Below are 13,781 nucleotides of genomic sequence, written 5' to 3' on the forward strand. Positions count from 1 at the left end.
AGCCAGGTTGTGATGTGTCAGATCCCAGAGGAAGGCCAGGGTCCCGAAGCCGATCCCACCGCTCACCACGGGCACAAGAAGAGGTAAGTTCTTACTTGTAATCAATTTCCCCTCTGCCCCTGACGAATTTTAGAAATCGCCAGACTTCTCCTTTAAGATATTTCCCAAAAACTGTTTCCTTTTTTTTTTGGCCATAAAATCAATTTATTTACAATCCAATAATTGCATCTATGTCCATGAACTGACTATCTATCATGTGAAACAATTACCCACTGAAAGAATAATAGCATGTGGTACACACATTTTCTTCTCTTTGACAATCGCTGTGAAACGCTAAGCTCTTTAGAACAGTCATTTCCTTCTTCTGAAACCAGAATTTACTTGGCTCACTGTTTAATTGACCCAAAGGAATATGCAGGCTGCATCGGAAATGTTCCTGTGCGGCAAATTAAAGATTTCCATTTAAAACACCATTATCAAGTCAAAGTTTTCTCATGATGTATTGAGAGAAAAAGAAAAGAGGATGGAAGTAAGACTAGCAAAACGCTGGAAAGGAAAAGGCAAATGGACCTCTAGCAGTAGTTTTAAGGCTATGTTCACACTAAGTTAAAAGAAAAAAAAAAAAAAAAGGAAACAGGCATCCATTTTTTGTTTATAAAAAAGTCAGTTATTGAATTATTTTAATTGACTCCAGTGAATTGCTTTGAAGTTTATGGAATAATGGACGTCATTTGCACACAGTATATTAAATGATGGACGTTTTTTGAGGCAAACTTCAAATAATGATCATGACAATTATTCATGGACGTATTTTGTAAACATCAAATGTTATTTTTTAGTTGTTCACACACAGTTCTTCTTTTCCACTGTCCTTTCACTGTCTTCAGGGCTCGTTCACACAGAGCAAAAGCAGCTGAATTTCTGCCCTGAATCAGCGCTGAAATTTCAACCGTTAAAATAGGTGCAGAGCTAATTTCCATTGTGTTGAATGGAAATTCTGCTCTGCAGTTCACACTGTGGAATTTCAGCGCTGAACGTTCTGTGGCTAATCCGCTTTCCGCCAGAAGAATGAACATGTTCATTCTTCTGCTAGCGGAAGCCTATACAGATCAATGGGGCTCTGATTTTCTGTTTCAGCAGGGAATACGTGCGTATTCAGCGCGAATACAAGCGGAATACAAGCGGAAATTACGAGCTGAATCAGAGCAGAAATGAGGGGGAAAAGGGTGGGGAAATCCCAAGACAACCCAAAGGAGGTGATACCAGGGGCCCACAAGAAAGAAATGAGAATGTCAGCATGCACACAACATATGACCACTGCAAAAGTTTCCCAAAAAAAAACATACATACATACATGCATACATACATACATACATACCTCTGAAATTAGTGCATCTCCATCAATTGTAAAGCGGTGATGTTTTGCCATTTCTGCTCAGCTCTGCTCCTTTTCCTCTGCCAGCTCTGAGGTGATCTGTTCTAGAAAATTCAGGTACCATATAGTCTAGTCTCCAAAATCTGCAAAATTGTTGTTGGCACCTCCCTCTATTATTACTCACCGAATACTCGCTGAATTTCAGCGCTGAATGCATGCGGAATCAGCGCGGATTCCTCGCGGATTCCGCTCTGAAATACGCAGGGATTCCGCTTACATTCAGCTTACATTCTGCTCGGAATTCAGTGTCAGTTGATTTCAGGCGGAAATATTTCCTCGCGTAATCCGCCCCTTTTGCTCTGTGTGAACGTAGCCTTACTATTAAATTTATTGGACTTTTCAATTCTGTCTCCTGTTTATTTGATAAGGAGGATGGGAGAGGGAGGAGGCATGCATGCTGCCTCAATGACCCTTGGAATGAAAACAGCAGGTAAGAGACATGTATCATTTGTATTATCCCCCCATCAGCTATCTGCTCATATCTGAAGCTCTAAGCATGAGAAAGGAGACAGAGTTGAATGATTCTTTTTAGAGGGGTTTCCCCAGGCAAAAATTATTGAGGGCCTATCCACAGCACTAAGCAGTAAACAGAGCCAACTGCCTTCAGCACCATTCACGGCATAGATTTAGCCACAGTGGTTTAAGGCAGAGAACCTCTAGTGTGCAAATACCTCTGAAGAGTTATGGTGCGTTTACACAGACAGATTTATCTGACAGATTTTTGAAGCCAAAGCCAGGAATGGATTTGAAGAGAGGAGAAATCTCATTCTTTTCTTTATGATCTCTTCCCTGTTTATAGTCTGTTCCTGGCTTTGGCTTCAAAAATCTGTCAGATAAATGTCTATGTGTGAATGCACCATAAATTGTCAAGTGAAAAACTGGGTTGGCACTATATTGAAAGTAAAGATGATGAGAAGCAGCTAGGGAGCAGTCACACCATTTTTACTTTCAGTCTGCATACGTAATCAGATTTCTCTGTTTGCTACAACATTCTCAAGAAATGAAAGCACAACTAGTGATGAGCAAATAGTGAAATATTCGAATATTCGATATTCGTACGAATATCTCCCGAATATTCGATCGAATATTCGATCCCATTAAAGTCTATGGGAACAAGTATTCGATTATTGAAAAACATTTATTCGACCACTTGGAGGTAAAAACCGGAAGCTGGGGGATTTGAACGCTTATCAAATATTTTTCGAATATTCGACGAACTATGCGATAATATTCGATAGATCGAATACCTTACTATTCGATCGAATATCTATTCGATCGAACAGTATTCGTTCATCACTAAGCACAACTATTTTGATTGGTTTCAATTTATTTACTTGTTGGGAAGTTGTGTTTTTCATTGTCTACAAACAATGCAATCCTACAGTAAAAAAAATAAAAAAAAAATAGAATTGACGTTTAAATAAGACTAGGCCGGAATAAAACGGACCATTCTGATCACTTTTAATATAGGGGATTTAGTAGATACGTATGCAATCATTTAACGTAACTAAACATTGGATTTATATGTTACGCATTAGTGTTGTACGTGAATTTTACAGAAACCATAAAATGTGGCAGTGTTTCAAATCCCATAAATACAGACTATCAAAATAGATATTGTAACTTACCATGGAGCAAAACACAGCTCCATTGTGCAAAACAAAAATACCTATTTGTCGTTTACAATAGGAGAGCTATGGCAGCCGCACCATGTGCAGAGCTTGAATGGCCGCAGACTGGGATTACTCTGTGTGATCACTGCACAAGCCATTGTTCATGAATAGGGAATAATGTAAAAGTACAGCACAGCTGACACAACCTGCTTTTACAAGATGCTTTATTGCTAATTTTAAGTAACACCTTTTTTTGGCAATGTCCTTGCTTAATAGCACCAAACTACTGACTGCGCACTTTCGAAGACTACTATTATTATACTTGCAACCAGCTGACATATTCAGGAATTATAATAGTAAAATATGAATTTTAATGGGGGATTAAATGAACTGGAGAACAAAAGTCACAATTTTTTGTACAATCCTAATTTTCCTCTTTTATGCATTTTATGCTCTATTTGTCACTTTTTAAAAAGTTGGCAGGAGGAGGCAGGCCTTCTAGACGCCAACTCTTTTACTATAATTTAAACCAAAAATTGGCAAGTTATAGAGGAAATCTATGTGGCACATAGACAATAACCAATGTGTCAAATTCATTGAGATGCCTGTTATGGCCTTTGACATCAGGTAAAAAAAAAACATGCTGCAGAAGCACATAGCATTGCTTACCTGTCTGCCTAGTTCTGAAGCCATAACATTTTTATATTCGTTTGGGGGGGGTCTTAATTCTGTATTTTGTGGTTGCACTAAGAATTAAGCAGTTGCTCAGTACAAGTCCCAGAATGCAATACTTTCCCTGTTCATTACAGTCCTCCCACTCTGCCTGTTCCCCTCCCCTAGCACTCCTGTTTCCTACAAAAATGTTTTGCCTAATATCTCATTTCACTGCAGACTACAGATCAGGGAGGTTGCTTATTTCTTCGGCTGCCTAGGCGTGATGGGAGTTGTAGTTTTGCTACAGCTAGATGGCCAAAGGTTCTTCATCCTTGCTGTAGGGGCTGGTCAGATTTATGATGCTCAGTATAGACTGTGCATAGGCCCAAGAAAAAATAATCTGACCCATGACATATATTTATACGCCCATTGGTCATAACAGATATCAGAGATTGTTCCAATGCCAGTCATTTTACTCTTAGATGCCATGATTAATAGTCTGGATGTGCATCATCTTTGGTTTAGTAAACCAATCGGCACCCTTAAGACCCTATTCCACCAACAGATCTGACAACAGATTATTTGCCAAAGATTTGAAGCCAACCCCAGGAATGGATTTGAAAAGAGGAGAAATCCAGTCTTTCCTTTATGACCTGTTCTCTGATTATAGTCTGTTCCTGGGTTTGGCTTCAAATCTTTGGCAGATAATCTGTCGTCAGATCTTTTGGTGGAATAGGGCCTTTACAATGTATGTCTTTGGCTTTTTGAGGGCCATTAACTGTGGGGAATCAAGGTGTCTGTCCTTACAGACCCTTACTGCCCCTTTTAGCTCTTTTCCCTCTTCTGACATCTCCTTATTACTGACTTGTATTTATTACAACCATCCTGACAATGTTCACACTATCTCCTTGCAGTATAAGAGATTACACCTCCTTAGCTTTCAGTATGGCTGTAATAACACTCTCTCAGTCTTTAACCTCACCAATGGACTTGGCTTTGCAGCAAAGGGGCAGGGTTTGATATGTAATATCTGAACTAGAAATTTGCTGACGCTTTGGTGTAAAATAGTGGTACACAGCAAGCCAACCAATAGAGATGCACTAAATTTACTATCCAACATAGACTACATACAGTATGTTTATGTTACATTATTAGCAAATCTGACCCACTGTCTATGCATTTGTGATAGTTGAAATAGTAATTTTAACTTGAAAGATATTATACAGTGTCAGTAAAATTATCATGCTCCTGAGTAAATAATGCTTCTAAGTGCATCACCACACTTTTCAAATATATAGTCTGATAATGTTGGAAGGTCCCATTGGGCCCTGACTATTTAAGTGGATGGGGCCCAAAAGATTCTGGTAGCAGCCCTAGACATTAACAGTATATATAACATGACATGAGACACAGAAGAATACAAACCTTTGATGGAAAGACAATGACCAGCATCATATATATCAATTTTATTTAAAAAAATGAAACAATTGAAAAACATAAACTTTTCTTCAAGCCTGGATAAATCTACAACCAAGAACTATGCTATATATCTTAAGGCAAGGTCTAAAGGTAATATAATGTATTTATGCATTTATAATTGTATATTGTTATACTGTTAAAAAAAATAACTAAGCCTTTGTGGCTATCATTCTACTTTTTTTTTTTAATTCATAAATAAATAATTTTATAAAAATCACATTGGTACATATCACTTGGTTATTTCAATAAACTTGCCTAATATAAGCAGAACCCATTGTATGAACAGAAGTGACCATACAATTATGTTCAGAAATTAATATTTTATTATACTATATAGTAATAAAGTTTGTTTGAAGTGCATGAATAAAAAGTTAGTGAAACAGAGAAACAATCTATATAGCAATGATAGGTGCATTCACTGTGCATCTCAAAGAAATAAAAGAGTTCTCACTCTATTTGGCCTAAAATGTTATGTTCAGGTTTCTACGATTCTGACATCAGAACCCAGATAACACTGATTAGAACCATAGGGCTTTACAATAAAAGCTAAAATATTGACCATATGATGGCAAAAAGTCTTTTTGGTTAACATATTCCCTTCTAGCTACTTTCTGATGAAGTTGGGGGTGCTGTGGATGAAGACCGTCGCCTTCTTGACACAGACCGCGATCGTTCCATGCTGTATGCTACATGCTTGTCATAATTCTGCAGCTGGGTTTCAACCAAGTCCCTTTGCTGTTGGCTGATTGCCTGACTAATCAGTCCAGGGAGAGCCTGAATGCTACCAATTAGTGTCTCCAGCTTTGTCTCTAAGACAACAATCCTCTTCTCAAAGTCTTCACTTCTTTCATTCAAATCGGAGATCATGTCATACATGATGTTTTGAGTCTAGGAGGGGAAAGAGGACATTGGCAAAAATCAGGTTTTATTAGGTCATTATACACAATCTCTGAAAGCAATTCTCTCATGACATACACAGAGGAATTATATAACATTTCCTAATATTTTATGGAGACAGGAGAAAATCAATTGAATGCAAATAAGCTTTTAATATATCATTGGTATAACCAGTTTGATTTTAATGGATATGAAAAAAGTATTTAGATAGGGATAGATAGATTAGATAGATAGATAGATAGATAGATAGATAGATAGATGATAGATAGATAGCACTTCTGCCATAAGGCCAGTTGAAGTAGCTGCCTGTGAAAATGGGAGTTGCGCTGGTTGTTCTACAGTAGGGGCTAGATATCACATTGACTATGTGATGTTCCTCTCAATGCTGCTTGGCCCGGCTCATGGTCAGGAGCAGTGGCGACTCATATGCTAACAATGCTGTAGCACAGCTGGCATTGTGAGCTGCTCCTCACTTCCAACAGTCACTGAAGTGCACACTCCCATCTTCCTTTGGAAGCAGATTCGATGCTGCAGATATCAATGTAACTAAATGACTGAACACAGCATCAAGTCTGCGCCACTGAATCTGCTGTGGATCCGCTGTGGATCCTGTATGTGTGAACGCACCCAAAAGTTATGTTTATACACTGTTGATATTTAGTGGATGACCATCATTTAATAACAAATAATTGCCATTGTTTTGAAATAACAGACGTTATTTGCCATTTAATGCCGACCCTCCACTGAATTTCAACAGTGTGACTATAGACTTTCTATGTTTTCAATCCTTTCCTGGTTTTGGTTGCAAAATACTGAGCAAAAATACTGCGTGGGAACATAGCCTTTGCATGACCAGTTCAGGCAAGCTCCCTGCCCACTGTATGCATCCCCACAAATTTTATGGAAAGGTTATATGCGTTACTCCCATCAACACCCCTGGTTCTTAGACCTCTAGATATAAGTGGGAGAAGTATGCAACTGGGCACTTCTCTCACCAGCTTACTGCACAATTCAACTCATTGTAGGAGGTGGGCACAGCACTGAGACCCTGACCAATCAAAACTTTTCACATATAGCGACATTAACTTATGATGCAGGATGACACAGAAGACGGAGAAGCCTGTGTTATCGGCGGTGGGTCCCGGCTGTCAGTGATAGTCGGGGACCCGCTGCAACTGTCAGCACCGGAGCTGCGCTCTGGTGCTGACAGTTAACCCTATAGATACTGTGTTCAGCACGACTGCAGTATCTATAGAACTCCACACAGAGAATTTTCCCTCTACAGAGGCTGGCGCAGCCATTGTTGCTGCACAGCCTTATACACCTACAAGTCTACATTAGAGTCGTGCCTAATACGTATGACCTAACCAGGTGAGTGTGCTTTTGTGTGAATTTGCACATACACATCTCACAGGGTTAATCCGCCTGCACATGCAGCGCCACTGTGTTTCCTTTTTTTCTTTTCATGTACAACATGGTCACAGATGCCTTACAAAGGGTGGTGGCCATTTTGCTCTTCCTCTCGTGTTTATAGAATAAAGCAATTTGGACAGAAATGGTGAGTCAGTATGGTTGGTATGCTTCATGCTTAAAGTGACTCTGTACCCACAATCTGCCCCCCCCCCCCCCCCCCAAACCGCTTGTAACTTCTTATAGCTGCTTTTAACCCAAGATCTGTCCTGGGGTCTGCTTGGCAGGTGATGCAGTTATTGTCCGAAAAAAACAACTTTTAAACTTGCAGTCCTGTGTCAAATTGGCGTGGCCTAGAGTGTCTGTGCATTAGACTTGCACTACCCCTCCTTTCCTCCTCCCTGCCCTCTTTACCATTAGTAATGCCCCAGGCAGGATTTTTTCTATTCATCACTTGTCTGAACACTGCACAGGTCCCTTAACAATTCAGCACATGTGCAGTGCAGCGTTCATAGTAATGAAGAGAGTGGGTAGGAGGGACGAAGAGGTGATGCAAGCCAAATAGACAGGTACTCTAGACCACGCCAGTTTGACACAGGGCTGCAAGTTTAAAAGTTGCTTTTTAGAACAATAACTGCATCACCTGCCAAACTGACCACAGGACAGATCTTGGATTAAAAACAGGTATAAGAAGGTACAAGTGGTAAGGAGGGGGCAGATTGTGGGTACAGAGTCACTTTAAAGCACAGAGTACCAAGTGCAACATTGTGACAAATAAATAGTGCCACTGTATTTTATCTTTGTGGAAAAACTAATCAAGTAAGACCAGGATATATTTCCAATTTTTGTTGAAAAAACCCCTGTGAGAAGGGCGGCTACGGTCCTGTTCATGTTCGTGTCCTCAGTTACAGGAAATTATAGTATTTGCAGACTGCTGGGACCCCTTCACACCAGACACCAGTGATGGTTCATTTTCTCTTTCTCCCTGCTATACTAATCAGATTTTCTGAAAAATAGATTTATGTCTAGAACCTATTTATCTACTTCTGCGTTGGCCTCTCAGAAAAAGCTGGTGCAGCACATATGGCCTGTAAAATGAATCCATTTTAATATAAAATAAAACAGCAATCTTCCAGGCTTCTAAAAAAAATCCTTAATCTAGCATCAATAATGATGCAGGGCACGTACATGGCACTACATGAATGGGGTCATGTTCTTAGCAGCTGCTTTAAGCAACATACACTGTATTGTCATCTGCAGAGAGGAGAAATAAAACCATACGCATGTTATAGAGTCTGCTTTCTTTCTGTTGTTTGAGGTTCCTATGGAAACTATAATGTCACTGAAATAAAACAATATTGTTGTTTTTTTTTTACTGTATGTGGGAGTCATTCTGCCTTTTAGATTTCTAATCAAACTGGACTGACTGCAAAATGAATCAGTTTTACAATCCAATGGGCAATAGGAATGAGCGTTCATTTATATAGGAATGCATAATCAGCAATTGTGGACTCCACAATCCGCATCTTTTTACTGATACAAATGATGTAAAGTACTCTGGATGGTACAGCACTGCAATCACAGTAACAGTGTATAGAAAATACGTCTGCACAAGAAGTGTTCAGTCCATTCAATACGATGGGTATAAATATTTTAGGAACTAAAACTTCCTGAGAAGAGGGCATGGTAATCAACCCTACACTGGCACAGCAGCCCCTACTCTACAGCATTCAATGAAGGCAATCAGGAACAGCTGCATAGCCGCCATGCTTCTAGGCACAGCAAGCATAGTCCAAAAATGTGTTCACTTATGTATGGCAAGGGATTATGCTGATAAACACTGAGATGTCCGAAATTCTATATTATTTATAAGGTTTCTGGTAAGATTACATCCCAAAAAGGTTATTGTTTACACTATAACTTCATTTATGGTTACGTGTTTCCTCTTTTGGGGATCCTAGGAAAATATATTAGAAAATAGCATAAAGGTAAGATTGCTTAAAGCATACCTGTCATTATAGGGAAAAAAAAAATGAGATGTCTAAATCAGTCGGGGTTTGTGTGTTCTGGAGATTAACCTGGCAGAAGTTTATGCACTGCACGTTATCTCTTGGGCCCAGGGCTATCCTAGGAAAGATATAAACTGATCCCTAATGAAAGCCAGGAGTTAAAATCGGTAAGATTTGTTTAGGGGACCTACACATAAGAAAAAAAAAGGATACTAGTAGTGTTACATTTAAAGGGGTACTCCAGCAAAGAAAATTTCTTTCAAATCAACTGGTTTCAGAGAGTTATGGATTTGTAATTTACATTTATTTAAAAATCTCAGCTGCTGTATGTCCTGCAGGAAGTGGTGTATTCTTTCAAGTCTGACTCTCTGCTGCCACCTCTGTCCATTTCAGGATGGTTTTCTATGGGGATTTGCTTCAGCTCTGGACAGACGGTTCCTGTCATGGACAGAGGTGGCAACACAGAGCAGTGTGTCATATTGAAAAGAATACACCACTTCCTGCAGGACATACAGCTGCTGATAAGTACTGGAAGGACTTTCAGATTTATAAACAGAAGTAAATTACAAATCTATATATAACTTTCTGAAACCAGTTGATTTGAAAGAAAAGGATTTTTGCCCTTCAAACATATTCATATGAATGACGTCATCAGGACAGCAATTAACAGGCATTGGCAAATCGTTGATAGAGATGATCGAACAGTGGGAATTTTCAGGTTCCCTGTTCGATCATCTCTAATGTTGGAGGGCAATGAGGTGTTGATATCGTCTGTATGAACACGACCTCTGATTGCTTTTAAAAGGTGCAGGAATTTTTAGGATGAATTAGTGATAGGTAGGTTCCAACCATAGGGCCTGTTCACACTGAGTAACTCTTGCGGAATTTCAATCGAAACCTGCGCTGCAGATCCAGCTTGATGTTCTGCTTGTCCTATTCATTGAATAGGATGCCTCATGCACCCTGCGCTCTCCAATGAAAGAATTGACATGTGGGCGGAGAGCCCAAGCGTCGTGAATGTACGCTCCCAGTCGTGAGGGGGTTAAAAAGAAAAGATTGAAAGGGGTAAAATGGTTGGTGAAAGATTTAATTATACGTCATATTTCATGTTGTACATATGGTTATTTGCAGTTGCAAAAACAGCAGGTTGTGCAGCAGTTCTCTTTCCAAACAGGTTGGTGCAATTGATTGGTAAAATGTGGTATTTATTTCAAGTCTGCAGTGTTTCAGCTCCACGTGTACATGTGCTCTGAAATAAATTTAAATATACTTCTAAGCAGTTACACTTATGCACATTCATTGGGACATATGGAAAAGTTTATGGTTTGTTGATGATTTGTGAGTGCATGCACTTAATTTTTTCTGTATCAATTATCCTAATTTGTACAATCACATATTTATATGGGAACTATCAGCAGCTTTGTGCCAATGAACCTGCTGATATCCTCCTGTAGCTCAGTACAATCTGCAAAATCTACAGACGTGTGAATGCAGCCTACCCGATGCCCCCAGTGCTCCCAACAAGCACATTTGCAAATTTGCTTATAATCAAACAGAACAAAAACAGCGGTGCCGACAGGGATAAGCAGCACAGCTGCACAAACATCAGGTACAGAGCTGCAGGGGGATATCAGCAGGTTCAATCGCTGATAGTTCCCCTTTAAACTTGTTCAAGAGCATATGTACCTGCACTGCTTGAAAAGGGCACTAATGTGGGGCAGCTATGGCATCCCTGTCCATTTGCTTCATACGTATAAAATAAAGCTAAGAAAATCGTAGAATTTACATTCATAGAGAAATAAAAAAACAAAAACATGTCTCTGAGCTGGCAACTGGTCACAGAGGGGCAATAAAGCGCAGGTAGACATAGGTGAATATATACTGCTCCATTACATTCAGCTAACAATCGTAAAGCCTTGATTATATATTTATACAGAATCCCAGCTTTATCTACTTGTTAAATGCTTAATATTTAATAAATGCAATGATGGACACATAAATATTTCACAATACAGCCTACATGAAGTCGTAGTTATGCTCCTACACGCCATAATATCGATGTCCTATATAGTATTGATTTGGTAAAAGATTAGACCTCTGCTGTCTTTGTAATAGTATATTAGTCATATTAGTCAATAGTGCAATAGTGTATAAGTCATTATTGTGTACTTGGCTCTTCTCATCTCTTCTGTTGGGTTGTTATGTCTCCGCACACACACATAATAAGGAGCAGGTGGGGGGTCCAGGACAGCAACAGAGAACATCTATGCCTTTTCCCCTACATTATCTACCACTTTTTGCTCATCCTAGTATACCTTGCCAACTAAGATCCATTAGGACAAAACGTCTGGATTCTTAGGACCACTTTATTTTTAAAATGTTGCGGTTATTAAATGAGCTGTGACTGGCAAAAATAGTACTTTACTAACATCACAAGTCAGTGTAAACTTGAAGGGAGCCGCAACAAAGCATTGCACAAACATTTGCAACTTCTCTACACCAAAAGACATACGAAAACAATGATAAATTCCCCCAACGTCTTTGTATGTTACAGGACCAGTCCATTACACTGCTGTCTGCTACATGGATTTCAACTTCATGTATCTTCTGTTGTTTTGCATTTGATATGAGTGCAACGTGAGTTGGATGAAGCCCTAGGGAGTCCTGGAACATGGTTACAGCCATAGCATGCTTGAGTAGCACTCATCTCTCTGAATATTGTGGCAATATATAGAATGAACAATATAAAAAGACAAGTTAAAAAAAAAGAACTTCTACCCTGACTTTTCTTGAATTTGCCTCTACATAAGAAATGTATCGTTTTAACCAACCTTTGCCAAATCCACCAATGTGTTAGCTTGATCATTTAGTTTCCGTTGTTCCATCTTAACACTTCGTAACCTGGAAAAACAACTGGGTATTATTCTCTTTCCATAATATGCTGGGGTTCAGGATCACATGCATCTTGCAGGAGTTCATAGTATATGAAAAATGTCTGGAGAAATCTGATCAGTTCTGTTACGTTTCTGTCGAATGAAAAGCATGCTTCTTCAACACGGCAAAGCATAGAGCAAGAAAATGTGATGTCCTCAATTTCATCATTGTTCTGATTATCGAATAGAAAAGCAAACTTGTTTATGATTGAAAAAAGCAGCATCTATCATGACAAGCAGATACAAGAAAATATACCAAACAACAGAAGAGACTAAATGATCTAATACACAAGAATAAGGTCCCTGTATCTGCGTGTGCTGATATAAGTATAGCCCTTTTTAGTCTGAGATGAATTAGGTTAGAGGGTGTTTGATACCTTTGGATGAAAATACAGTGATAAGTGAGAATTTCCATTACTTAAAATCATCTTTTAATTGACCAGCAGCTAAAACAATACTTAGGAGAACAGTTTCCAGAGACCTGGCCAAACTGTTATGTGTGGCTACAAAGCCAAGCTATGGCTCCTCTTCTTGCAAGCAATGAAGAACATATCCTAGTTAATGGTGTTTATAGGGACTTTTTATTGATGGTCTTGCTTCAGTATAGTTCATCAATGTCTGATTGCTTGAGTATCAAAATCTGGTAGACTGACACTCGGGTGTTTGTTAGAGCCATAGAACCAACATACAGTATACACAGTGAACAGAGCCAGAAGCAGACTGATCTGCACACTGTTTAGTGGCTGTGCTTGGTTACTGCAAGCTTAGTTCCTCTTTACCTCAATTTGTGCTAAGCTACAGTAACCCATCACACCCCCTACAGAAATGTATGAAACTGACTCTGCAGTGTATATAATGGTCTTGAAGCAAACAGTTGATTGGAATGGGTCCAGGTGTTAGTACCCCACTGAGATATTGATGAACTATCCTTAAGATATGCTATTAATAAAAACTGGAAAACACTATGTATTGCAGGCTCAGGCTGGGTTCACACTACGTTTTTATCAATTTTTTTCATCCATTTTTTGCAAAAAAAAGGATGAAAAATGGATGGAAAAAAAAACGGATGCATGTGTGTGCATCCATTTTGATTCGTTTTTCCATTGAATTCCTTTAAAAAAGACAGATGAAAACTGATCCGTTTTTGTAACGTACACAAAAACATAGTCAACCTCATTTTTGTGTCCGTAAAAAAAACATCCATTTTGATCCGTTTTTTTAAATAATGGAATTCAATGGGAAAATGATGCACACATGCATCCATTTTTTCCATCCGTTTTTCATCTTTAAAAAAAAAAAAAAACGGATTGAAAAAATGTAGTGTGAACCCAGCCTCATCGGTTCATTTTTT

At 39.0% G+C, this 13,781-nt stretch overlaps 1 protein-coding gene across 1 annotated transcript in view; it reads right to left on the reverse strand.

The window, feature by feature from the left end:
* Positions 1 to 5,223: 5,223 nt before the first annotated feature.
* Positions 5,224 to 13,781, reverse strand: part of KCNN2 (potassium calcium-activated channel subfamily N member 2) — a 133,883-nt gene continuing 125,325 nt past the window's right edge. Inside the window, exons 7-8 of the mRNA XM_069964591.1 lie at positions 12,329 to 12,398; positions 5,224 to 6,069 (exon numbers count right to left, since the gene is read on the reverse strand). Coding sequence (XP_069820692.1) covers positions 5,782 to 6,069; positions 12,329 to 12,398 — 358 coding nt within the window. The 3' untranslated portion in view covers positions 5,224 to 5,781. The remainder of the gene's footprint in view (positions 6,070 to 12,328; positions 12,399 to 13,781) is intronic.

Source organism: Dendropsophus ebraccatus, chromosome 3 (assembly GCF_027789765.1).
Source record: "Dendropsophus ebraccatus isolate aDenEbr1 chromosome 3, aDenEbr1.pat, whole genome shotgun sequence".
In the NCBI taxonomy this organism is placed as follows: domain Eukaryota; kingdom Metazoa; phylum Chordata; class Amphibia; order Anura; family Hylidae; genus Dendropsophus; species Dendropsophus ebraccatus.